At 46.3% G+C, this 26142-nt stretch overlaps 1 protein-coding gene and 1 pseudogene across 5 annotated transcripts in view; one reads left to right on the top strand and one right to left on the bottom strand.

Moving 5' to 3' along the window:
• Deaf1 (DEAF1 transcription factor) overlaps positions 1-26142 on the top strand; it is a 35607-nt gene that overhangs the window by 3926 nt on the left and 5539 nt on the right. For 2 of the 5 annotated variants that reach the window (XM_031388827.1, XM_031388830.1), the window contains exons 3-11: positions 1200-1329; positions 1572-1718; positions 2105-2244; positions 3023-3088; positions 9078-9204; positions 9824-9952; positions 10578-10706; positions 14289-14536; positions 25635-25724. In XM_031388827.1, coding sequence (XP_031244687.1) covers positions 1200-1329; positions 1572-1718; positions 2105-2244; positions 3023-3088; positions 9078-9204; positions 9824-9952; positions 10578-10706; positions 14289-14536; positions 25635-25724 — 1206 coding nt within the window. The remainder of the gene's footprint in view (positions 1-1199; positions 1330-1571; positions 1719-2104; positions 2245-3022; positions 3089-9077; positions 9205-9823; positions 9953-10577; positions 10707-14288; positions 14537-25634; positions 25725-26142) is intronic. The other 3 variants (XM_031388829.1, XM_031388831.1, XM_031388828.1) reach the window with 2 other exon arrangements.
• On the bottom strand, positions 236-358 carry LOC116104285 (annotated as a pseudogene).

Below are 26142 nucleotides of genomic sequence, written 5' to 3'. Positions count from 1 at the left end.
AGAAATCCACCTGCCTCTGCCTCCCAAGTGCTGGGATTAAAGGCGTGCGCCACCACCGCCTGGCTTCTTTTGTGTTTTCTAGACAGGGTTTCTCCATGTAGCTCTGGCTATCCTAGAACTCACTCTGTAGACCAGGCTGGCCTTGAACTCAGAAATCTGCCTGCCTCTGCCTTCCAAGTGCTGAAATTAAAGGCGAGCTCCACTACTGCCCGGCCAGAGAGGGGATTCCAAAAAAAGCCTACATCATTGGTATTCCCAGGTGGTCTCCCACCTAAGTACTAACCAGGTCCGACCCTGCTTAGCTTAGCTTCCAAGATCAGATGAGATCGGGCGAGTTGAGGGTGATATGGCCATAGACCTGGCAACTCTCTTTAGAGCCCTTGACTTCACTGCACAGTCCATGAGGGTGATCCTCATTCTCAAGACCCTCTCAGGGTTTAGATGTGAGTGAATACCCATAGTTCTTGGTGCCATGGGGGACCTATGTGCATCTCTGTGCTCTCAGACAAGGCAGGAGACTCAGTTTGAGCTAGGGGCTTTAACGTGAAAGGTGCAGTATAAATCTAGAAAGGTAGAGAGCTATGAGGAATCCTTGGGCTGTAGTCAAGCCCTCCTCCATGCCAGCTGGCCTTGCGGGCCTGTGTTCCACCAGGCTCAGGTTGCTCTTAGCCCAAACAGAGTATCTTCTCAGGCCTGACTTTGCTTGCTTTCAGTTGAGCTCCACAGACATGGGAGAATGACTATCTGGCTGCCCTGCCCCTTTCTTCAAGGCTTATAGTCTATTAGTCCTTTCCTCATGTTCACTCCTGCAGGTTATCAGCATCTATGATGCTTTCAATAGCACCTGTGTCCAAAATCAGAGACATTTTGTGTGTGTCACACCATTGTGCTTTCTATGTGCAGCCTTCAGAAACTTTCCTTAGACAAGGCAGACTTGCTTGGTGTCCAGAAGGCAGCTCTGTGTATGAACACACAGCACACTTAAGCTTGGACAGATGTGCACACACGCAATAGCCTTTGTGTCTTCTTGGCTCTAGCCTTGTATTACTTGAGGCTGTCTATGAAGAGGATTTGTGAGCCTAGGTGCACATCCTCTCTTGCTGATAAGTGACTAGAGTCTTGCAGTAGGACCACATTCCATTGAACCAAGTAATGTGCCTCAGGCTATCCTATAGTTGACAGAGTGCCTTTCCTTCTAGTCTGGTAGGACAGCCCTGCAGATCGGTGACAGCCTGAACACTGAGAAAGCCACACTAATAGTTGTACACACAGATGGGAGCATTGTGGAGACCACTGGGCTGAAGGGCCCAGCAGCACCTCTCACTCCAGGTACCTGCAACACCTGACCCCAGGCCTTGTGTGGGTGTGTGTGTGTGCGCGTGTGTGTTAATTTGAAAACTAAATAGAGGTGTATAGAAAAGGCAAAGAAGGAATGCTGCCCACTGAAGGGTAGGCACTACCTTTTAGTGCTGTCCTTTTGTACCTGTGAAGGGCTTGGTGCCTGGGGATGGAGTGTCATGGGCTTTTCTTGTCATTCTGTGTTCTCATCCTCATAGCCTTTCTTTGCCCAGGTCCTCAGTCTCCTCCTACCCCACTGGCACCTGGCCAGGAGAAAGGTGGTACCAAGTACAACTGGGACCCTTCGGTGTATGACAGCGAGTTACCTGTGCGCTGTCGGAACATCAGTGGTACACTCTACAAGAGTAGACTCGGCTCAGGTGAGGCAGCACTTCGCTATAATCATTCCATGTTAAGACTTTGTTCTTTTGTGTGACCCTCTTAGTAAACTGGGGCCAAGGAAGCCTGTCATGTGCAAATATGATAGAGGAGACGGATGTGTGAGGACTGTCAGCCCTGCGTCCATGGAGCCAGCTCAGACCACTCAGATGACAGAGGATCCCTGAAGTGAGCTGATGCTCACTGGAGACCCAGTACAGCTTGCAGTGACCATGGACAGTGGATTTGAGATGACTTGTCAGGCAGTATATTGGGTGATTAGATGCAGGGCAGAGAAATTAAAACAGCAACGGAAGGCAGTGATGTCATCAAGGCAAGCCAGCAACAGGCCTTGATGGATTCTAAGGACCAGCCCCTTTCATTCCAGGTGGCCGGGGGCGCTGTATCAAGCAGGGAGAAAATTGGTACAGCCCAACTGAGTTTGAAGCCATGGCAGGAAGAGCCAGCAGCAAGGACTGGAAGAGAAGCATCCGATATGCCGGCAGACCCCTGCAGTGCCTCATCCAGGTATGTGCTGGGACCACACCAGCCTTAGGACGAGCAGTGGGAAGTACCCAGAACATGGCACAAGACAGAGTCTGATAGTACTCCCAGGATGACCAGAGCAGTTGAGCTGCCCTCCTAATGTTTTTGTTCTGGGTGTGTGCTGGCATTGACTCAGAGAATTAACATGGGGGGCAGATGGGGTAACAGTAGGCACAGAAGAAAGACACCTCAGACACATGGAAAGAGAGGTAGAGAGTCAGTGGCAGGGCCCAGCCACACCTGCCTTGCTTTTGTTCCAATTTCATTGTAAGGAAGCAAACTTTTTCTTTAGGTTTATTATGTTATGAGTGTTTTGTCTGCATGTGTGTATGTATACCACGTGCATGGTACCTGGGATGTCAGATTCCCAGGGACTGCAATTATAGGTAATGTGAGTTGCCATATGGGTACTTAGAATTGAACCTTGGTCCTCTCCAAGAGAAAAATACATGTTCTTAACCACCACACCCACTTTATAGGAAAAAGACTTGACTTTTGCTCCAGGTCAACGCCTGTCTATGGCTATTCAGTGTGGAGTCTTGTTCCTAGGAAGAGAGACTTAAGCCTGCTGGCAGTGGAGCATTGTGCAGACAAGAACTTTCCAGAAGTGATTGTATTTTATGCTTAGATTCTTATCTTGGTGGTGGGTGCAATGTAGCATTGAGCAACTCCTTAATTTCTATGTTTCTGTCTGTATAGTATATCTATATAGTTCTATATTTATACCTATATAATATCTGTAGCTCCTTCTCTATTTCAGGATGGTATTTTGAACCCTCATGCTGCCTCCTGTACCTGTGCTGCCTGTTGTGATGACATGACTCTAGTAAGTCATTAGGTGTTGTGCTCTTGCCTGCAGAGGCTCTGTCCCTCCTTTTCTAAAGTTGTGTTGTCTTTGAAGGCTACTGCCTTCACTGGCTAGAAGGTGGCTGTAGGGAAATCTGGGACACTGAAATGGGATGGCTATATGGAGCCAGGTGAGCCCAGAGTGATGCCTCTTTTAAAGTGGGTATGGTAAACATGCACGTGCCACCTCTTTCAACATTGTGTTGTAACACTACACAGCAAGACCTGTAGCGTAAAGTTATCATTCCAGCTACTAGGAAGGCTAAAGCAAGAAGATTGGAAGTTCAAGATGTTCCTGACTTAGAGTGAGTTCTAAGCCAGCCTGGGCAACTTAGTGAAACTCCTGAAATGAAAAATTAAAGAGATGCTGGTCATGGTGGTGTATGCCTTTAGTCTCAGCACTCAGGAGGCAGAGGCACATAGACCTCTGTGAGTTCAAGGTCAGCCTGGTCTAGAGAGCAAGTTCTAGAACTACCAGGGCTACACAGTGAAACCCTGTCTTGAGAAAAAAATAAAGGAGAGAAAAGAAAAGTAAAAAGGGTCAGGGAGTTATAGGTCAGTGATAGAGCACTTACTCAGCATGTGAAGGGCCCAGAGTCAGGGGACAAAAGCCCTACCTTATCATGGATAGATCTTGTAAAGTAGTCCTTGAAATAGCTCCTCATTTTACATTCATAACTGATACAAGAAGCGTGATCTTTTTTTTTTTTTTTTTTTTTTTTTTTTTTTTTTTTTTTTTTTTTTTTTTTTTTTTTTTTTTTTTTTTTTTTTTTTTTTTTTTTTTTTGGCTTTTTCGAGACAGGGTTTCTCTGTATAGCCCTGGCTGTCCTGGAACTCACTCTGTAGACCAGGCTGACCTCGAACTCAGAAATCCGCCTGCCTCTGCCTCCCAAGTGCTGGGATTAAAGGCGTGCGCCACTACTGCCCGGCTTATTTTTAAATGTCTTAAACATAATGTAGAAATTACCTAGTTATGATTTCCTTGGTTTAGTTTCATTAATAATCTGGTAAGTTACTAGTTGATAAAAAATAAGAATTTAAGCCAGGCATGGTGAAATATGGCTGGATCCCAACACTTAGGAGATGGAGTGTCTCTTATTTAGTTTCCTGTTGCTGTGAAGAGGCACCGTGACCTCGGCAACTCTTATAAGGAAAAACGTTTACTTGGGGCTGGCTTACAATTCAAAGGTTTAGTCCATTATTGTCATGGTGGGAAACATGGCAGCATGCAGACAGACATGGTGCTGAAGTGGTAGCTGAGAGTTACACATCTGGATTGGCAGGCAGCAGGGAGAGAGAGAGAGTGACCTGGACGTGGCCTAAGCAACTGAAACCTCAAACCCTACTGCCAGAGACATACTTTCTTCTTCAAGGCCAAACCTCATAATAGTGCCACCCCTGTGTGCCTATTCATTCCAATCACCACATGGAGTTAGCTGAGTTACCACAAGCTGGAGACTTGCTTGGGTTACATAACAAATCTTAGGCTAGCCAAGTCTTTTTAATGAGATCCTATTTTTAAAAATTAGAGAATTTTAAAGAATATTTATTTTATTTATGTTTATGAGTAGAAGAGGGCATCAAATCTTGTTGAACTAAAACTATGAATGGTTGTGAGCCACCTTGTGGATGCTGGCATAAAACACAGGTCTTCTGCAAGAACAGCTGTGCTCTAAACCTCTGAACCATCTGTCATTCCTTTAATCCCAGCCCTTGGGAGGCAGAGGCAGGCACATTTCTATGAGTTCAAGGCCAGCCTGGTCAATAGAGTAAATTCCAGTACAGCCAAAGCTATACAGAGAAACCCTGTCTTACTATTTTTAGACTATTTGACAGTTTCACACATTTATATAATGTGTCTTGATCACACACACACCTCGGACTCCCACTTCCCTGCAAGCCTTCCTCTGCATGTTCCCCTTTCATCTTCATTTCCCCTTATTTTTTCTTTCATAGTGAGTACAATTAGTGCTCATATGCATGTGAGTGTGGGGCAGAAAGAAATTGTAATTGGAGAGATGCTATGTTCTTGGTTGTATTTTTTTATTTTCTTGTTTTTGAGACATACTCTTACTGTGTATCCCTGGCTGTCCTGGAACTCAGTATTTAGACCAGGCTGGCCTTGAATTCAGAGATCTGCCTGCCTCTGCTTCCCAAGTGCTGGGATTAAAGAGTTTGCCATCACCAAATTTATTTAATCTTAATATGATTCTACTATAAAAACTTTAATGAAAATTATATAATTTTTAAACATCATTTTAAAAAACCCTAAAGCAAGAATGGGGCCAATGGTGGCCCATGCCTTTAATCCAGCACTCTGGAGGCAGAGGTAAGCGGATCTCTGCGAGTTTGAGGCCAGTCTGTTCTACAGAGCAAGTTCCAGGATAGTTAGCACTACACAGAAAAATCCTGTCTTGAAAAGAACAACAAAAACTCAAACAAACAATTGCCTCCCCCCAAATGAATGGTAGATGGTCAGAGAGCCTAAGGTGTCACAGAGTAGTGTTCAGCAGGGAGTGTTCCTTTAGGACACAACACAGAACCATTGACATTGCGGTAAAGCATAAGTCTCTAGGTACAAATCTTATAAAATATGGTGGACTTTGTGTTGTGAAAACCAGAAAGTGCTGATAAAGGCGGTCAGCAAAAACCTGGATACGTCAAGTCGTACTGCCTCACGGATGGGAGGCTCAGCATAGTGAGGGAGCTGACTTCCCAAACTGACAGCCCAGTGTAGTCAGAATTTCAACAGGATTCTCTAGGTACAGAGAGATTGATTCTAACATTTATATGAAAGGATGAAGGGGATAAAATAGCCAAAGCAGTTTTGAAAAAGAAGTCTCAAAAAGTTCGGTGTGGTAGCACACACCCTGAATCCTAGTACTCAGGAAGCAAAGGCAGGTGGCTTTCTATGGATTGGAGGTCAGTTCAGTCTACATAGTAAGTTTCAGGCCAGCCAGGGCTACATTATGAGACTGTAGTTCAGAAAAGAATAGAAGACAAGTCTGAAATTGCCAAGCTCACACGAGGGCTTGCTGCAGTGCTGTGGTAAGCTATAATGTATCAGCAGGGAGGATCAGGGACCTCTTGAGAACTGAGCAGAGTCCAGCTGCCAACCCCAACTTTCCAGCATGTGGTGCTGAACCATTGGATGTTTCTGGACAAGGAATGAACTTTGATCCAAACTACACAGTAGATAAAAGTGAATTCAAATTGTAGCAAAGATCTAACCATGAGAGGACATGCTGTGACATTTTAGAAGGAAACACATGGGACTATCTTTATGACAACATAGGGTTAGACCCAGAGTTTCTAAGGCATGGAACCAAAGTTAAATACTGCTCAGTAGTCTGGACTTTGTGGGATTTTTAAGCCTTGGCTTCCACTAGGGCAGTGAGCTCAACCTGCAGGTCACAACCCCTTGGAGGTTGAACAACCAGCCTTACACCAGGGTTGCATATCAGATATCCTACATCTCCGATATTTACATTACAACTCATAACAGTAAAAAATTAGAGTTATGGAGTAGCAGTAAAATAATTTTATGGGAGGAGGGGTCATCACAACTGAGGAACTGTATTAAAGGGTCAAAGCATTAGGAAGGTTGAGAACCATTGCTCAAGGGAATGTGAGGTGTTCCATTAGTTTATTTCCCAAAGAAGTAAGTGGTGACAACTGAAAGACCTGAGGTCTCTGGAGATTGTACCCAGGGATCCCATAGGTCATTAAGCATTCAAGAAGAGTTCCAAGTGCAAAGGAGAGAATAGCTGCCAGAAGTGAGGCAGGGACTCTACTCTAGCTCAGGTGAAGAGAGGCTCCTCTCCAGGTTGCTCTGTCTCACTCAGCGCCCATCAAGGGATAGGTTTTCTAATAAGAAGGATGGGCTATGTAGCCTTCCTCACTTAATAGCTATAGGTTATAGTGACTTCCCAAAAGTGCTAAGTTAAGACCTCTTGCCTCGCCCGGCAGTGGTAGCACACCCCTTTAATCCCAACACTTGGGAGGCAGAGGCAGGCAGATTTCTGAGTTTGAGGCCAGCCTGGTCTACAGAGTGAGTTCCAGGACAGTCAGGGCTACACAGAGAAACCCTTTCTCAAAAAAACAAAATAAAAAACAAAAACAAAAAAGACCCCTTGCCTCAGCCCCTCTGGATCAAACTGGCTGAGCCTATTGCTTGGTGTCTTCTACTGAGAATGTTCCTAGGGCTGCTTTCCAATTGCAATGGGACTCACCTTAATCCCTCCCTGCTCACAAACTGAGGCTGCTATGTTGATAGAGTGAACTATGGCTCCTCTAATGAAGTGACTTTATTTTAGAGACGAGAGGCATGTCCAAAGCCAAGAATATTCAGAGAACAGTGGGAAGACTCGTAGTCATACCAGAGCAAGATGCTGCCTTGCATTAGGTAGAGAGAATTAAGAAAAGCAGCAGCCTGAGACTGGAGAGATGGCTCACTGGTTAAGAGCACTGACTGCTTGTCCAGAGATCCTGAATTCAATTCCCAGCACCCACATGGTGGCTCACAACCATCTGTAATGGGATCTGAAGTCCTCTTCTGGTGTGTCTGAAGACAGTGACAGTATACTCACATACAATAAATAATTATAAAACAAACAAAAAAAAAGCAATAGCCAAGAAAAGCCTGCTTAGGTTAAGAGCAGGCTCCAGAGTTTGCCTTTGAAGAGCCATAGGCTAGCCTGCTAAGATGATGGCAATTTACATGCTAGGAATCTGTTAGGAACTCTGGAGCCCTACTGTAGTAGCTATACAAGTTGGCACTGCTTAGTAGAGAAGCCAAGGACAGAACCAGGTAGCCAGAGGCCTACTTTTACCTGAGATAACTGCACACCCAGGTTGAACTCTCAGAGGCTATTACACTCTGCAGGAGACAACGTGGTCCCCAAGAAACAGAGCAAAAAGCCAGGGATAGCGCGTGTCAGTACCTACTCCTGCCACAGTGTGTCACCTGTAAGGTTTGGTTCTCAACTAAACAAAGACAGTGGAGATGAGAAAGAAGCACAGCCCATGCAGCACAGTAGCAAACAGCAGCTGTAGCCAGGAGAGGTGCATGCTCAGATGCTAAGGAGCCACATAAGAGAGGAGGGCTGGGGATGCGGCTCAGCTCCAAGAGTGTCTGCCCACCAGGCACAGAGCCACTGAGTTCAACCCCCTGCATTACATACGTTTCACACACCTGTAAAGTCAGTACTCACCAGGTGGAGGTATGCTCTGGGTATTTTTTGTTAACAAGCCTAGAAGAGAGAATCTCAATTGAGGAATTATTTATACCAGGTATTTTATGGGCATGTCTGTAGGGAATTGAGACGGAGATCTAACTCAGGTTTTTGGTCTTGGTAGGTTTGGTGGCAAGTGCTGTCATCCACTTAGCTTTTCGTTTGTTTGTTTTTATTTTCCGGACAGGATGTCACTATGTAGATGAGGCTGGTCTTGAACTCACAGAGATTCACCTGTCTCTGCTTTCTGAGTGCTGAGATTAAAGGCCTGTGCCAGTAGGCCTAGTCCCTAACCTTTTTCTTTTTGAGGTGGGGTCTCACACTGTAACCCAGGCTAGACTCGTGTCAGTTATCTTGCCTCTGCCTTGGTTGTTGAGATTATAGACCCACACCCTGCCGCTTCCCAGAGCTGTTTCCTTGTGTTACAGATGGCTCTGCATAACTCTCCCACTGCTGGTGATTTTCATTTCAGACTGTGGTTTTCCTTGTTCTCCTTTCTTTGGGCCTACTTCCTTTCTTCTAAGAATCTGAAGCGCCAGATGCCGAGGATGTGTGCTTGCCCGGCAGCAGTGCTGTTCATGGATTTCTTCAGAAAATGTCTTCTCTGCCATTTTGAGGGCTCCTGTGGGCCTCTGCTCTCTGCAGTAGTAATAGAATCACTAATTTGATAAGGAGTGGGAAGGAGGCGGTGTCCTTCAAATGTTGCCCTTGCTCAGCTTTACCTTTCTCCCCCAGAGTGGCCCTGTCAGGCTCTTCGTCCCTTATAAAAGGCGCAAGAAAGAGAATGAGCTGCCCACGACTCCAGTTAAGAAGGATTCCCCCAAGAACATCACGCTGCTTCCTGCCACGGCCGCCACTACCTGTGAGTGCTAGCATAACACAGCAGTGCTTTGATGAGGTGTCCTCCTGTCTTTCTACCTTAGCCCAACTCAGGGATTCTCATTTCTGAGAGAGTCTGACAATGGAAAGTCTTTTTCCTTGGGTTGGAGAGATGGCTCAGCAGGTAAGAGCACTGACTGCTCTTTTGAAGGTCCTGAGTTCAAATCCCAGCAACCACATGGTGGCTCACAACCATCTGTAATGAGATCTGACGCCCTCTTCTGGTGCATCTGAAGTCAGCTCCAATGTACTTACATATAATAATAAATAAATCTTTAAAAAAAAAAAGAAAAGAAAAGAAAAGTCTTTTCCTTTGATTCAAACTGCAAAGTATTTTAAAGTTCATTCATATTTTATTTTCTGTCTGGAGTACATAGTTCCCTGGCCCCATAGTCAGACTTGGCAGCCTGGATAGAGGCCTAAGTCCCGCCCTCTCTGGCTCTTTCCCCTAGGAGCCAAGGTCACTGACTTCCTGATATCATGGGATATGTCCCTGTGTCTGTTCCTGGGATCTCTGAAGCCTACACCATTGCAAAGAGCAGTGCATGCTTCCAGCCCAGTGCCTGATGTGGCCATGAATCAATGCCTTTTTGCCTTTCCAGTCACTGTGACACCCTCAGGACAGATCACTACCTCTGGAGCACTGACCTTTGACCGAGCATCCACTGTAGAGGCCACTGCTGTCATCTCTGAGAGCCCAGCCCAAGGTGATGTCTTTGCAGGAGCCACAGGTAAGCTGTCTCAGGATCTGCCTGATAGGTCCGGAATCCCTGACAGTCTCTATTGCCTGGCTCCTCAGCAGAGACCTTGAGCAGGACTATATCTTGATAGGAGACTGGCAGGTATTAGAGAAAAAGCACTGTGAGCAACATCCAGAGCTGCAGATAGGCAGCAATTTGCTGATATTGCTTTAGACTGACACCAGCCACTAGAAACAATCCTAGTCATGTGTCATTTTAGGTGGGGTTTTTTTTTTTTTTTTTTTTTTTCTTCGAGGCAGGGTTTCTCTGTGTAGCCTTGGCTGTCCTAGAACTCACTCGGTAGACCAGACTGGCCTCAAACTCAGAAATCCGCCTGTCTCTGCCTCCCAAGTTGGGATTAAAGGCATGAGCCACCACTGCCTGGCTTCATGTGTCATTTTAAATGTTCTAGTAGTCATGTTAATGAAGCACATGATGTCTTTTGTGATAAATTTTATTTCTTCAACCACCTGAATTCCAGTGTGTCATCAATTCAAAATATATACTCAGGTCACTCAGCAGCCACCAAGGGTGGGGATACTCTGGATTGAGTATGCAGTTGTAGGGACTTGGGATGAAATCTGCTGCACTGAGGCTGCATGCTTCTCTCTCACAGTGCAAGAGGCAGGTGTGCAGCCCCCCTGCAGGGTTGGCCACCCTGAACCCCACTACCCTGGCTATCAGGACAGCTGCCAGATTGCCCCGTTTCCAGAAGCTGCATTGCCAACATCACATCCCAAAATTGGTGAGTATAAAAGAATTTATGTGCATGCAAGCTGTAGTAGTCCTCAAAATTATGGTTTTGATTGAGTTTTATTCTCTGTAGTGCTGGGCAAGTGCCCTACCTCTGACCTAGTGCCCCAGCCTCGAAACTGCTTCTTGTGAATTAAATAGGGCTTGTGCTGATGTGTTTGTTTTTTCTCTTGGAGTGCTGGGTTAGGCTGACAAGGTCCAGCCTTCTGTCTGTGCTCGCAAATAAAGTTTTATTACATACAGCTATACTGTTCACTCATATGTAAGGTTTCTTTTGTTCGTATCAGGCTGCTTCCATAGAGACTGAAATGACCTATTGTTGGTATTGTCAGGACCACCCCAACAGAAATGTGTGAGCAGACTATCTCCTTGCCTTGATGAGCCATGGAATTGGATCAAGATGTGTCTGATGTGAGGGACTGTGCCAGTATTTGTGTCCCCATAGTTGTTTTGTTTTGTTTTGTTTTGTTTTGGAGATAGGGTTTTTCTGTATCGCCCTGGCTGTCCTGGAACTCAGTTTGTAGATCAGGATGGCCTCAAACTCAGAAATCTGCCTGCCTTAGCCTCCCAAGTGATAGGATTAAAGGTGTGTGCCACCACTGCCCAGCGTGTCCCCATAGTTGAGAGCCGAGATGACCCTCTCTGTGTGGCACATCTTGAGCAGATTTCTGTGTCAGTATACTTTCTAAAGGTACATATTATGGATAAAATATTACCTGCACTTTCCCCTGCTGATAAGCATTTGGTTTTAAGTTTCTCAGCATTGAGAAACTTGCCTCCAAGAGCTAAAAACAAATAAGATAAAATCTTTCCCTCACTTGTTTCATTATCTTCCCTTTTATCTATCTGACCTCTTCATCCCATGGGCTCATGTACACTCCACTTCTCCCAACCCATGTCAGCCTTCTTGTCCGTGTCTGCTGCAGCCTGGGTCCCATCCTGCCTTTGGAGGATGTGCTCTCTACTGCTTATCTTGGTACTCAGTTTGCAGGAGACCACAGATATTTAATAACATTAAAATAAGTTTTTTGTTTTTTAATTTATTTTGTTTTGTTTTGTTTTGTTTTTTTATATTTTCGGGACAGGGTTTCTCTGTGTAGCCCTGCCTGTCCTGGAACTCACTCTGTAGACCAGGCTGGCCTTGAACTCAGAAATCCACCTGCCTCTGCCTCCCAAGTGCTGGGATTAAAGGCTTGCGCCACCACTGCCCGGCTAAAATAAGTTTTTAAAAATAGATTTCAAATATTCAAAAAATTTTGGGGGCTGGAGAGATGGCTCAGCGGTTAAGAGCACTGACTATTCTTCTGAAGGTCCTGAGTTCAAATCCCAGCAACCACATGGTGGCTCACAGCCATCCATAAAGAGATCTGACACCCTCTTCTGGTATGTCTGAAGACAGCTACTTACACATACTTATATATAATAAATAAATAAATCTAAAAAAAAAAAGTTGTAAATATAATACAAAGAACTTCCTCCCCCATCCAAACTTTTAAGTAGTTGCAGGCATTACCCAACATGCTTCAGTGTTTTATTTTGTTTCCCACACAACATAAAAAGATGGTATAAACCCCAGGAATTAAGTCAGCATTTACTAGTCACCCATGACTGGTGGTCCCCGGTGGGAGGGAGAGCCAGGCCTGGCTTCCTGGAATCTGTCCCCTTGACACTTGGCCTTTCACCTGCCTGGTTGGAGGTTACCAACAGTTGTCGTGTAGCATGTCCTTTATCCTGGTTCTGTGATGTTGGCTCCTGTGGAATGGGTTGTTGTCAGTGATCGTGCAGACCTCTGATACGGGCTGCCTAGGATTCTGTGTCTTCTGAGACCTGTCTCCTTGCTGAGGGCAACCCTGACAACTAAGTGAGGGCAGGGAACTCACGAGGGAGGTTCCTGAGACCACAGAGGTCTACGGCACCTCTTCCCACTTCCCACTAGGTCGGATATAGAGCTTCCCGTTTTAGTCAGTTCTAATGACTGCTTTCCTGATTTCTGTTCATACTCCCAGACTTAGAGCCTTGTATGAGGCAGCAGGAGCCACATAGGTAGCCTCTGTATTGACTTGCTCCTCACTGCAGGGACTTCCTTTCTGCCTTAACTAGATATATGAGGTTCATCCCAAGTTTTTAATTAGTCAGTCTCTCTCTCTCTCTCTCTCTCTCTCTCTCTCTGTGTGTGTGTGTGGTGTTCCTTTTTGTTGTTGTTTTTATGTGGGGGCCTTGCTATGTAGCTCTGGTTGGAACTTGATATATAGACTGACTTTGAGCTCACAGAGATCTTCTGTCTTTTGAATGCTGGGGTTAAAGGCATGCACAACCATACCCAACATGTGTGTTTTTATGCACATTAGTGTGAGTGTGGCCCTGATGCACTCCACCATGTGCATGTGGAGGCCAGAGACTGACCTGGGTGTCAGTCTTCACCTTCCACCTTGTTTGACACGGGCCTCTTGTTTTTCCACTGCCAATACCAGGCTAGCTGTCATTCAGAGCCTGGGTAGTCTCCTGTCTCCTCAATCTCACCTCAAAGCTCAGAGGCATGCTGGGATTGCAGGTGTGCACTATTACATCTAGATTTTACCTGAGTTTCTGGGATTTGAACTCAGGCTGTTATGCTTGTGCTGCAAGTGCTCTACTCACTGAGCAACCTTACTAGCCCTCATCCCAAGTTTTACATTCCCCTCTCCTAGAAGCCACTGGCGTGTCTGACCTACATCATAGAGGTTGGAACTGTTGAGTACTGGCGTTTGTGATGACTGGGTGCCTTATCCAGTTCACAGGGGAATTGGAAAGAGGCTTTGTGCAGTAGAAACAGCATCCCACAGAAGTCCTGCAATGTTGGGTGTTCATGGTGTGTCTATTCCCAGACTTCTCAGTAGACTAGAGTAAAAAGTGCTTTGCACCCTCCACGTGTACCTCTATTCTAGACCCACCTGCAGAGGGGGTTCACAGTGTCTACTGAGTCTAAAAATCACAGGATGTTCTGGTCCCTCTCTGTCTATCTTGGTGGCTTTCTTTTCCAGCCCTGAGAATCATGACTCTCACTGTCCTTAGTTACCTCCATATTGACTGCAGACCCCAGAAAGACTTTCCAGATAGGCCTTGGTTTTCCTGTGTGTGGTGCTGGCTGAATGTCTCTATTCCTTGCCCTCAGTGTGCTTGTCCTATGGCTGTTTGCTTCTATGTTTCATGGCTACCCTTTCTCTGGGTGAGTGTGTTGGTTGCTATTTGCGTTTCTCTGTGTAGCCATGGCTGTCCTGGAACTCACTCTGTAGACCAGGCTGGCCTCAAACTCAGAAATCCACCTGCCTCTGCCTCCCAAGTGCTGGGATTAAAGGCGTGCGCCACCCCCACCCCCCAGCGGTTGCTATTTCTTTTTCTTGTCCGTCTGTGAGCTTCTACTGTAGGCCTTTTGTTAGAAGTGATCAGCCCTCAGGGAAGGCTTTGGCTGACAGCATGTGGGAACGTGAGGAAGAGTGGGGACATTGTTTATCTCCAGTGTGTCTCTTCACACCTGAGACTGTAACTAAGCTTGGAAGTCATTAATCTCTTGTTTATCCCACATTCTATATTCTAGTCCTGACATCGCTGCCTGCCTTGGCCGTGCCACCTTCCACGCCCACCAAAGCTGTCTCTCCCACCGTGGTCAGTGGGCTGGAGATGTCAGAACATAGGAGCTGGCTGTACCTGGAAGAGATGGTCAACTCCCTACTCAGCACAGCCCAGCAGCTGAAGACGCTGTTTGAACAAGCCAAGCAGGCGAGCTCTTGCAGGGAAGCTGCTGTGACCCAGGCAAGAATGCAGGTTGATACAGAGAGGAAAGAGGTAATGTGAGCTCAGACCTGTACCCATCACCTCCTCTGACCCTGGGATAGCCTGTGATTCCTGTGCTGGCATACAAAGATCATTGGTCCACTAGCCCTGAGAAAGGAGATGTGGAAAATAATACAAATGAGGGTAGCAGACACTAATGAAACATTTTATATAAGATTGGCATATTTCATCAGGGAAGACATTTTTATATACACCAGCTATTATTTTTGAATGCATGGTATTCATAGCTGTTTCACATTCAGGCTATTTTTATGTATTAAAACATGTCTCATACTTCAACTTTGGAAAGTGTTACTTGGTGTGGATCTGATACATAAACACACACTGTTTTCCATCTGCCGTCGCAGTGCCCTGCCTCCTGTGGGCCATGGAGGATGCTGTGACCTTGTGACCAATATGTTTCCCTGTAGCTTCTTAACACCAGGGTCCAGTGCATCCAAAGATAAATGACTATTAACATTTTCTGTGTGCCTTGGACTTTTTTTTAATCAAAGCAAAATTCAACTACAGTAAAATGCCTATATCCTATTCAAGCTTTGGCAAACATCACCAGCCACACTGGTGAGGGCAGCTACCCCAGTGGCTCCCAGTGTCATCCGCTGGCATTCCTACCTCTTCCACCCATCAGAGGTCAGTACTGAGCTGTGGAGCTCCGCAGCAGTGCAGAGGCCCAGCAGTGTCCCCTTCCTATCTTGTTCTTTCATTCAACACGACACATGTGGGCATGAGGTTCATTTTCCTTCAGTTACTCCAGCAGCAATTGTGGAGAAGACTTCGCTTTCCCACCCGAGATCTGCTGAGAAGCAGTTGATGGCATGTTATGTGGCTGCTTTCACACTTGATCTAGATTACTTAGAAGTATGTGGGATTCTCAGGTAGCTGAGGATTTCCTGTGTTTCTTGTGGCAGTTGGCTTCATTCTAGTGTGGCTCTGGAGACTGTTTTCTATGGGACAATAGTTATGTTGGTTTATTTTATGTGGATTTTTTGTTTGTTTTGTTTTTGAGACAGAGTCTCTCTGTATAGTCCTGGCTACCCTGGAACCCACAGAGATCCACCTGCCTATGCCTATGTGCTGAGTGTGTTTAATACTGAGATTAAAAGTGTACACCACCACATCTACCTTGGTGTTTTGAGATAAGATCTCAGGTAGCCCAGGCTCGCCTTCCACTTGCTATGTAAATAAGGCTGGCCTTAAACTTGGGACCCTCCTCCCACTAACCTCCAAGTACTGGGATTATAACCATAAGCTACCGAGCCTAGTTTGTTTTTTGAGGCAAGATCTTCCTATTTAGCTCTCACTGGCCATTTCATGATCCTCCTGCCTCAGTCTACTCTGTGTTGGTTTTTAAGACTGTGCCACCTTATCCTGCTTAAATTCATTACAGTTTATTTTGTGCTGCAGTGTTTTGATGCTCTGTTTCGGTGAACATTACTATGTACTTGATAATGGCTTACTTCCTCCAGTAATTTCAGTATTCTACAACATCATTAGGTCACAATAACTTGGCACTATTTAACTCTTCAGGCATTCTTTCAGTCTGAAAAGTTCCACGGGTACTACATACATTTGGTGATCGTACATACATGTAAGTAAAGCAGTCATACACATAAAATTATAGAATTTTAAAAATATATTAACAAGCTGGGTGTAGTAGAACAAACCTTTAATCCCAGCACTCGGGATGGGGATGCAGAGGTAGGTGGAGCTCTGTGAGTTCCAGGCCAGCCTAGTCTACATAGTGAATTCCAGGAAGGCCAGAGCTACAAAGTGAGATCCTGTCTCAAAGAAACAAACAATAAATAAAAAAAATATTAACAAAAAAGTACCCACCAACTGTCAGTTGGCCATGGTGGCTGGTCTTGTACTGAATCTGATGATGCTATGAACAGGCCTTGACTGCTGGTGTGTGACCAGAGTCATATGGCTGGTGGGAACAAAACAGAGGGAAGTAAAGAACCCTGTCACCATCTGTCTCCTGGGTACACAGCCCAGCATACATAATGATGGCTTTGATAAATGTGCTGGCCACAGCAGTTAGTCCCTGAGCTCTTGTGCGTTGGAGGGTTCTAAACTAGAACTCAAATCTTTTGAGGACGGGCCTACTGGCATCTCATTAGACATGGACTCCAAATGCTATAGGAAGGCTCTATACATGGGTCCCTGGATGTACAAATTCGGAGCTGGAGGGAATCATGGTCAACAGCTCAGGTGTCTTCTTTTTACCTGTAGAAAGAGTGTGCATTTTCTTGAGATTGGCCGAAACATGAACATCCAAACACACCAACTAAAACCTAAGCACACCGACTAGCGTTACTGAGTCTGCATTCTCTGAGCCCATACTCTGAAAAAAAACATCCCTTGCCATCACAGTTTGATTTGCAAGCAGTCCTGCCTGATCACAGGCTAGGGAGTGACAAACAATGCTTGTGTTGAAGTGGAAAGATCGTGTTGAGACCCTTTCCACTTGGGGGTGTGTACCAGGGCCAGCTGAGAAGCCTCACTGAGGGGCTTTCAGGAGGTAGTGCAGGAGGTAATTTAACACGGCTGGAGGGATCCTGAGTCTGCCAGCTTTCATATTTTATTTGGAATTTCAAAAGAGATAAAATTTAGCCTAGCTGAAGCAATTTGTTACAGGATTTTGTGTGTATTTATGCCACTTTTAACAATGAGGGTTGTGTGTGTGTGTGTGTGTGTGTGTGTATGTGAATGGTTATATGTGCAGAGACTGAATAAACAGGGCAGAAAAGCAGATGCCCTTGCCTGACAAGGACACTGTGTCTAACAGAAACCAAGCTGGCTGAGTAGCCGCAGGGTCTTATGTTTACCACTGCATCCAAGAGCCCTTGCCTACTTGCTGAGCAGTTCAAAGGTACAGGTACAGGAGGGGCTCATCTGCTCGGACTCCTACAAGGAGGAGCTGGTCTTGCCTTCTCCAGAATGAACTTAATGTTTACCGAAGAGAGTTCCAGAGCAGGAGTGTAGCCCTCCACTATTGTCTTCCTGGCTGCTGACCAGAGATGCCACTGCTCATCCCTGCATCCCCAAGAAGCTGCTTGAGGGCACCTGTTTGCACAACAGTGGAACACCTTGGAAATGCTGACCTCATAGTCTCAGGAAGGAGCTGTCCCTATAGGGGCTGGGTAGAAAGACAGTTATTTCACAGGAGCACACCCTATCAGGGGATAGAAAGGCACAGACAAAAGGTTAGGCGTGCTGATGGTGCACACGCTTCTGATCCCAACAGGGAATTCACGTAAGCCTGGCTACATAGCAAGTTCAAGCCAGACAGGCCACCATAGGGTACTTGGCTCTCTCCCAAGCCAGCATGGCCCTTTCCAAGGTTTCAATTTGGTGTTTATTAGGCAGCTGGACAAAAAAATTCATGGTGGTTTCACTTCCTCTTGGCCTCCAGTTAGAATACTATTTTTTTTTTTCAAGACAGGGTTTCTCTGTATAGCCCTGGCTGTCCTGGAACTCACTCTGTAGACCAGGCTGGCCTCGAAGTCAGAAATCTGCCTGTCTCTGCCTCCCAAGTGCTGGGATTAAAGGGGTGTGCCACCACCACCCGGCCAGTTAGAATACTATTAATCCAACCCCTTGGCCTGTGCGGGCTGGCAGTCCAGCTTTGTGATGAATCTGGATTTGATGATTTTGTCTCCTTCAGTTGCTTGTCTAGGAGACACTCACACCTATTGCATTTTTCTCATTGAGCTCCAGCTCCTCGGAACATGCTCTATCAGTGATTCTGAGGGAAAATGCTCAAGGCTCCCTTTTCATGGCCAGTACCTGAAATGATGAACCATTGCAGGAACAACCCCTAGGCACATGGGCACAGCACGTGCAGCACAGAGCATGCAGCACTGGCCTATTCATCCATTTCCCAGAGCCTGTAGCCTGGCCCACATAATGTAAGTTGGTTTTGTTTCAGCCAGCGTGCAGCACACACACAGCACACAACACAGAGCACAAAGTGCACAGCACCGTGCACAACACGTAACACGCAGCATACAGCGCACAGTAGACACACAGCACACATATAGTGCACAACACACACAGCACAGCACAGAGCACACGACATGTAGCACAGAACATGCAACATGCAGCATAGAACATACAACACATGACACACAGCTGTCATACTTTTTTTGTGTCGCGGACCGGGATTTCTCACGGGGTCTCTTGTTCTGCAGGACAAGGGGTTCTGGCCAGGTGTGTACGGGATTCAGCTTTTGACAAACATACTACACACAAGTGGTGTAAGATCTGAGTGTATTTCTTTAAAAATGACATGAGGCTTTTACAATCATTGTAAAAGAGAAATGAAAAATCTGGCAGCTCAACAGTTGAGGTACATCTGAGGCTATCTGAAACATACTGGGTCTAAAACAGCAGCTATCTCTTCTGAACTGGTGCTGCATCCCCCGGGCCCAAGTGCCCGGGGACTGTGAGAGATACATGAATCTGAGTCTTAGCACATCTAAGTTCTAGTGTTAGTCCTGTATGTGAGTCTAAGTCTTTCTTCTCCCAGTCCTAGTGCTAGACTGAAGTCATGTAGGCAAGCGACCCCCACACACACCAAGGTCAGCAGGGTCTGGTAGCTAGGTGTGAAGCAGGAGGAAGAGGGGTGGAGCCCTCCCTGTTGAGGTATTCTTATGCTAATTCTCTGGTTCTTGCTGGAGGCTGGCAGAGGGGAATCCCGACCTAACATTATAAGTTAATGTCCTAGTGTGAGGGAAACCTTTCAATTACTCTCTAGTACTTAAAACATTAAACTAGGATACTTGGAAATATTGTGTCGGCCAGGAGACAATGTCCAATCTTAACCATTTATAAATCATTACTTGGGGTAGCTTTATGCCTAATTATGAGGCCGTGTTGATGATTGGAGAGACTAATCTGAAACACATCTGAGTTAGGGGATACCAGTGACTGTCTGAAATCCAGGAGGCACAGAACCCCTTTTGGATTTTTATTGCCTCTTATCCTTTATCAAGATTTTATCCCCAATATTATAGATATGACTAGAGTAGACGAGTATGCGTAACATTTTTGAACACCTTTTTTTTTTTAAAGATTTATTTATTTATTATTTTTATGTATATGGGTACAGTGTAGCTGTCTTCAGACACACCAGAAGAGGGCATTGGATCCCATTACAGATGGTTGTGACCTACCTTGTGTTTGCTGGGAATTGAACGCAGAACCTCTGGAAGAGCAGTTAGTGCTCTTAACTGCTAAGCCATCTGTTAGCATCCAGAACCTGCCTGCAGCAGATATGTGGGCGGGTCCACAGACCTGTCACCAGGGCAACGGCCACCATATTCCCAGAATCCATTGGGTTCAGCTCCCACCTTTACCTGGACTGCTACGTCACCACACATATAAATATGTGGGTACTTTCCTCCATCTTCCTCTCTTTCTTCTTCTCTCTCCCCCTTCTCTCTTCCTGCGCTGCTACCCCCCTACCCCCCTTCCAATTAAACCTCTTACACATGAAACTGCCTGGGCCTGGTGTCTGTAGACGCTTCCTGCCGCGACTCAAAACCCATCACCATCTCTCTAGCACATGGTTTTTTTTCTTGTTTTTGTTTTGTTTTGTTTTTAATTTTTTAATGATTTTTCAGGTTTCATTTTATGTATAATGGTGTTCTGCCTGCATGTATGTCTGTGTGAGGGTGTCAGATCCCTTGGAACTGGAGTTACAGACAGTTGTGTGCTATATGTGGGTGCTGAGAATTGAGCTCTGGTCCTTTAGAAGAGCAGCCAGTGCTCTTAACTGGTGAGCCAGCTCCCAGCCCCCAGCTTTCCTACTTTGAATTATCAGGCTTCAGGTGTGTATGTAGGCCAGGTTCTGGCAGCTTCTTCCAGTGTCCAGATACCAGCCAGCCTCTGCTTCCCTCTCCTCCTCTCTGTAACCTGTGGAGGCCATGCCTGCAAAAGCAGAGCTGCTGCCTTAAAGAGACAGGCTATGGTGCTAGACAAGGGGGTCTTTGGAATTCTAAGTCTGAAAGGAAGAATGTCCTCTACCCTAGTCTAACCTCATATTGCACTTTTGAAGTAGGTGTTCATGGAGGGGATGTGCATCCCTCCCTTCCGTGGCCTCTGAGGACCATTGGGAATGCTCCTCCTGAGAGTCACCATTCTACCTGTAGCTTGTCCATCAGCAACACTTGGACGAGACACCATTCTGGACAGTCATCCCAGTGCAGCTGCTTTCTGACCCAGAGATAGGGACGGTCAGAGCAGCCCATAATGCGCAGCTCTGATCGAGCACCACAAAAGCTGGTCCTCACTCTCTCATTCCATTTCACTCCCACTTGGAGACGTTGGAACTCTTACACAGGTGCACACACCTATTTTTTGTTTTGTTTTGTTTTTGTTTTTTGTTTTTTTTTTTGTTTGTTTTTTGAGACATGATTTCTCTATGTCCTGCATCGAATTCAGAAATCTGCCTGCCTCTTCCTCCTAAGTGCTGGGATTAAAGACATGCGCCACCACTGCCCGGCCACACATACGTTTCTTTCTTGGTTGCTGTGTAGCCCAGGTTTGCCTGGAACTTGCGGTCCTCCTGCATTTACCTTCCAGGTACTGGGACTGTCTATACGTACTAAATTCCAAGGCTCCTCATGCTTTTTGGTTTTGGTTTTTGAGACGGAGTTTCTCTGTGTAACCCTGGCTGTTCTGGAACTTGCTTTGTAGACGAGGCTGGACTCAACTTAGAGGTCCAGGTGCCTCTGCCCTTGGGTGCTAGGGTTAAAGGTTTGCGTCACCACGGCTTGGCTATTCTTCTATGCTTTTTTTTTTTTCTTAAGAATTATTTATTTATTTAGGGTGCTGAAGAGATGGCTCAGCGGTTAAGAGTAGTGACTGCTCTTCCAAAGGTTCTGAGTTCAATTCCCAGCAACCACATGGTGGCTCACAACCATCTGTATTGGGATCTGATGACCTCTTCAGGTGTATCTGGAGACAGCTACAGTGTACTCATATAAATAAAATAAATCTTTTAAAAAAAATTATGTATTTATTTTATGTCTGAGTACATTGTTGCTATTTTTTTTTTTTTTTGGGGGGGTTTTGAGACAGGGTTTCCCTGTATAGCCCTGGCTGTCCTGGAACTCACTCTGTAGACCAGGCTGGCCTTGAACTCAGAAATCCACCTGCTTCTGCCTCCCAAGTGCTGGGATTAAAGGCGTGCGCCACCACTGCCCAGCCATTGTTGCTATCTTAAGGCACATCATAAGAGGGCATTAGATGGCTGTGAGCTACCATGTGGTTGCTGGTAATTAAACTCAGGACCTCTGAAAGAGCAGTTGGTGCTCTTAACCGCTAAGCCATCTCTCCAGCACCCCCCACCCCTATATGCTTTTAATAGATTAGAAAAACAAGGCTGTGAGAGGAGCTACATGTCTGTCTTCTACCCATTTCACCTTCAGTGTCACCAGCAAGCATACACACAGAAGGAACACACACCTTAGGTGTGCTGAAAATAGATTATAAACTGCATGTGAGAGAGGCAGGATTGGGATCTTTACTTAGTAGGATCTTTGCTTCCCTTGCCCTAGAGAGTAGGGTCCTTCAGAAATGAAAAGGCCAGATGGAGTAAACCTGCTGGGGTTCTGTGAACAGATGTATCTGAGAAGGCCCAAGCAGAAGCAGGGCTGCCTGAAGAGCTGAGGGCACATGAAAGTCTCAAAGACTCTTGTTGGAGGAAAGTGGCTTGCTTTCTCCAGGCCATCATCTGGCATGGTACTCAGTCGTATGATCTTGGGGTTAAGCCATGAGAGACAAAGATCCTTACTTCATAATAAAAGTACAGGAAACCCAGGATAGCAAGACTGAAACAAGCAGAATCAGGCCTCAGCCCAGACGAAAGTCAAAAAATAGCTGCTGTGCAGATTTGCTGCAAAATGGTGTTTCTTCTAGATCCTGATGCATTTCTCTGGCATGGGACTTCTCATTGGCTAGGTCCTTCAGGGAGGTAGTGTGGCTCCCTCTCTGAATTCTCCCATCCTGTTGGTTCAGGATACAAGCCTTATCTAATACAGGCCCTATGGCTCAATAGTCCCTCCTTTTTGATCCCTGGACTCAGTCACATAGCAGACTCCCTGTGACCTTTCAATCCCAGGATGAAATGTGAATAGATAATCAACTGGCAGCTAGGAAAGATGGGCCCTAGTGCCTCCTGCTTATCTGCCATTCTCTGGTGAGCTCTAGGTGCATCTCACACTGAAAATACATCCAAATTATTCATTTCTTAAAGGTGATGAAGAGGGCCAGTGAGATGGTTCAGTATGTAAATGCGCTTCCTGCCAGGCCTGATGAGTTTAATCCTAGGAACATGCTGGAAGGAAAGAACCGACTCCTGCAAGTTCTCTGACCTCCACATGTGTACCATGTCATGTATGTTCAAACACAAATACATAAATAAATATAATAAAAATGTGAAAGCCATCAAAGAATTTGGGAGCAAAGAGGCAGGTGGGTTCCTAAGTTTGAGGCAAACCTGGTACACAAAGTGAGTTCCAGGCTAGTTCCAACCAGTTACCTAGGGACAAAGCATTGAACCACCCCTAGCATTAGCAGGTCCCAAGTTCAAGTTAGGACTTAAAGAGCATTTGCAGAACTGATGACAAATGCATTATGGAGTGATTTGGGATTAGTGTTTGGGTCTTCTGTGAGGCATTGCTCAGTTACTTATGGCATACAGTTTGTACAATTTAGAAATGAGTGACGCCAAAAGCAGTGAGTGCCGTAGCTGGTTGTTGTTCATATTCCTGCCACGTTGTAAGTTGACATTGAAGCCGGCCTGTGTGCTGTGCCAATGGACAGTTCACCGGCCCTCCCTCTGGGGCACAGGATCTGGGTACCCATTCTTTCGGAGACAGAGCCCAAGGACTCCCTGCCTTTTGACAGGTGGTATCCTTGCTGCTGGAACGTGGTTCTCTAGAGGCTCCAGGCTCACACCAGGTTCTTCAGACCACATGCCCCAGAGGAAGTTCTGTGGCCTCTTTACTGGAGACCACAATGGTGACCCTCTTTTGTTGAGGTTCATCTATGGAAAGCCACTCCGTAGTTCCAAGACTCTCTGTAAGTTTCTAGGAAGCTCAGGGGCCTTTCTGAGGTCGCTTTGGCAGCACAGATGACTGTCGCTGGTGTTCCTCTGCTGCCATGATGGAATGTTGTCTCTGAAAAAGGAGACTAATCTTGGGGCCCTCTTCCATTTTTTCAGAAAAGCTGCAGCATTAGTACAGAGGGTCCCTGTGACCATCTGAGGCTGTCCTCCAGGAGTATGTCAATTGTAGCCCTCTTGTCCTACCTCTGAATACAAATGCCAGCTCCACAGTGAGTTTCATTATTGCTGCCATTTTTGTGTTCAGGGCTGTCTGGGGCTACCCCAGAATAAGGAGGGGAGGGGTATTTCCCCCGGCTACATAGGCCAGGCTGCTCCCCTCTTCTCTATAGCTCTGAAGTCTGGCAGGTCATCTGTTAGACTTGCTCAGACTGGCTCTTCTCACAGTGGAACTGACAGAGGCTTCAGCAGAAAGAACACATCCTATCTTACCACATCCTGTATTCAGTGGCAGTCCTTGCAGCGCGGACTGGGATGCCCGCATTGTCTGCAGTCTCTCCCTCTGCAGACCTATCACTGAACAAGTTCACCTGGGAGCTCTCCTGGACGGGAGTCAGGAGTTAACCAACCAGTTTGTCTCCTGCTCTACTGATCTGTCTGGTCACATATTTCTAGCAGGGTGAACACACTGATGTTTTAAGATCTCGGTTTAGCCAATGCTGTCTTTCTAGCTCCTGTGTGTCTGGACCCCTACTCCTCTCATAGTGCCTTCCCTGGCTCTGGCCTACCAATTCTGTCTACATGGTTATGGACTTTTTTGCAGTAATTTGTCATTTAAGGTAGAGGCAGAGTCTAGAGGCTTGGTACAGTGCTGGAGGCCAGGCAGCTAATTCAGTGCCCAGGATCCATCTGCAGTTAATGCTTCCTAAAGGGAATGAGGTAGCTGATGTTTCATAGATAGGAAGATGGTGGTCACGGTGAAGACCACAGAAGGAAGCTAAAATTCAGAACAAGAGCCACAAGTAACTATTGTATTTCTAGCATACCTGCAAAAACAGTGGTCAGAGTGGACTGGGTAGCTTCATGAGCCCAGCAGTCACATCCGTTTATGTTATATCTATCAGTCACAGCAGGTTGCTGCCCATTGCCTTCCAGCATGGGTCCTGTTGGCCCGTGTCATCCAGTACCCTAACAGATTCCCTTCCCAACTCTGTAGCCCAGTCTCAGGTTTTCTGGTTCTCTCCATCCTGGAAAGTGTTTGTTAACAGCAAGCTTACAATTGCCAAATGCTATACATCATTCATCATCTCACAAAAATGAGTCACTGAGAGGCTGTGTTCAGCACTTCAGTGTATTAACCATCTTCCACTAATGTGGCTTAAAGGAAAACTACACGAAGCTGGGCAGTGGTGGCGCACACCTTTAATCCCAGCACTTGGGAGGCAGAGGCAGGTGGATTTCTGAGTTTGAGGCCAGCCTGGTCTACAGAGTGAGTTCCAGGACAGCCAGGGCTTCACAGAGAAACCCTGTCTCAAAAAACCAAAAACTAAAAAAATAAATAAAAAGGAAAGAAAAGAAAAAGTACACAAAATATTGGACAGTTAGTGCTCTTTCAATGAAGTGACTCTGAAGAGCAGCAGGGGAGAAACCTTGGGGATGCTAAGACCACTGGGGTCACTAGACCCAGAGTCCAGAGCAGAGCTTATATGCCCCAGGCAACTGAGAGTCTGAAGTGCTGGTCCCCACATGTCTGCAGGCTGGGACCTCAAGCCCTCAGGAGGTGTGCTGAAAAGTTGAGAATTTCCCAAGTCTGGCTTTCTGTACCATCATGGTTGATACTCTGTTTTATTGTACAGAGTAAACTCAGATAACGGGAAGCCAGCTCTGTTCAGCTGCTCCATCCCATCCCGGATGGACACAGTCCCCAGCTGTACCCAGTGTCTCTGTTGGTCGTGGGTGGCTGCCGTGGAGCCTAGCGCCTGCCGTGACGCTGACACTTGTTTATCCTTCTTGCAGCAGTCATGTGTCAACTGCGGCCGGGAGGCCATGAGTGAGTGTACCGGCTGCCACAAGGTTAACTACTGCTCTACGTTCTGCCAGCGCAAGGTAGCGTGCCTGCTCACATGCCTGCATTGCCTAAGCCTTTCCTTGCTCTAGGGTCCTGGACAGGTGCCTAGCCAGGTGGACTCACCCCAAGCACGGAACGTTGCGGGCCAGAACGCTGGCTTCAGGGTTATGGTCTGGGTCATGTTCAGAGCAGTGGTTGCTTAGTGCTGCCTGCTGGATCCTCTGCTCTGCTGGGTTTGGGTTCTCCCTTCCCGTTTCTACGGGCTGCCAGCTGGATCCGTGAGATGAGAGCACCTGAGCGTCTATGTGCCTGTGGTAAGGCCTGCACTGACCCTCTGAGGGTCTCTCACCATGTCCTAGCCCAGCAGGCCTCACAGAACATTGCAAGAATGGTCATTCAGTGCCATTGTTTCTATTAATCCTTGGCTCTTAGAACATCAAAGAGGGATTTTTCCTT

The sequence above is a fragment of the Mastomys coucha genome, unplaced genomic scaffold (genome assembly GCF_008632895.1).
Source record: "Mastomys coucha isolate ucsf_1 unplaced genomic scaffold, UCSF_Mcou_1 pScaffold21, whole genome shotgun sequence".
Taxonomy (NCBI): domain Eukaryota; kingdom Metazoa; phylum Chordata; class Mammalia; order Rodentia; family Muridae; genus Mastomys; species Mastomys coucha.
The sequence above is the reverse complement of the archived record's forward strand: the minus strand, read 5'-3'. Positions and strand labels throughout refer to the sequence as shown.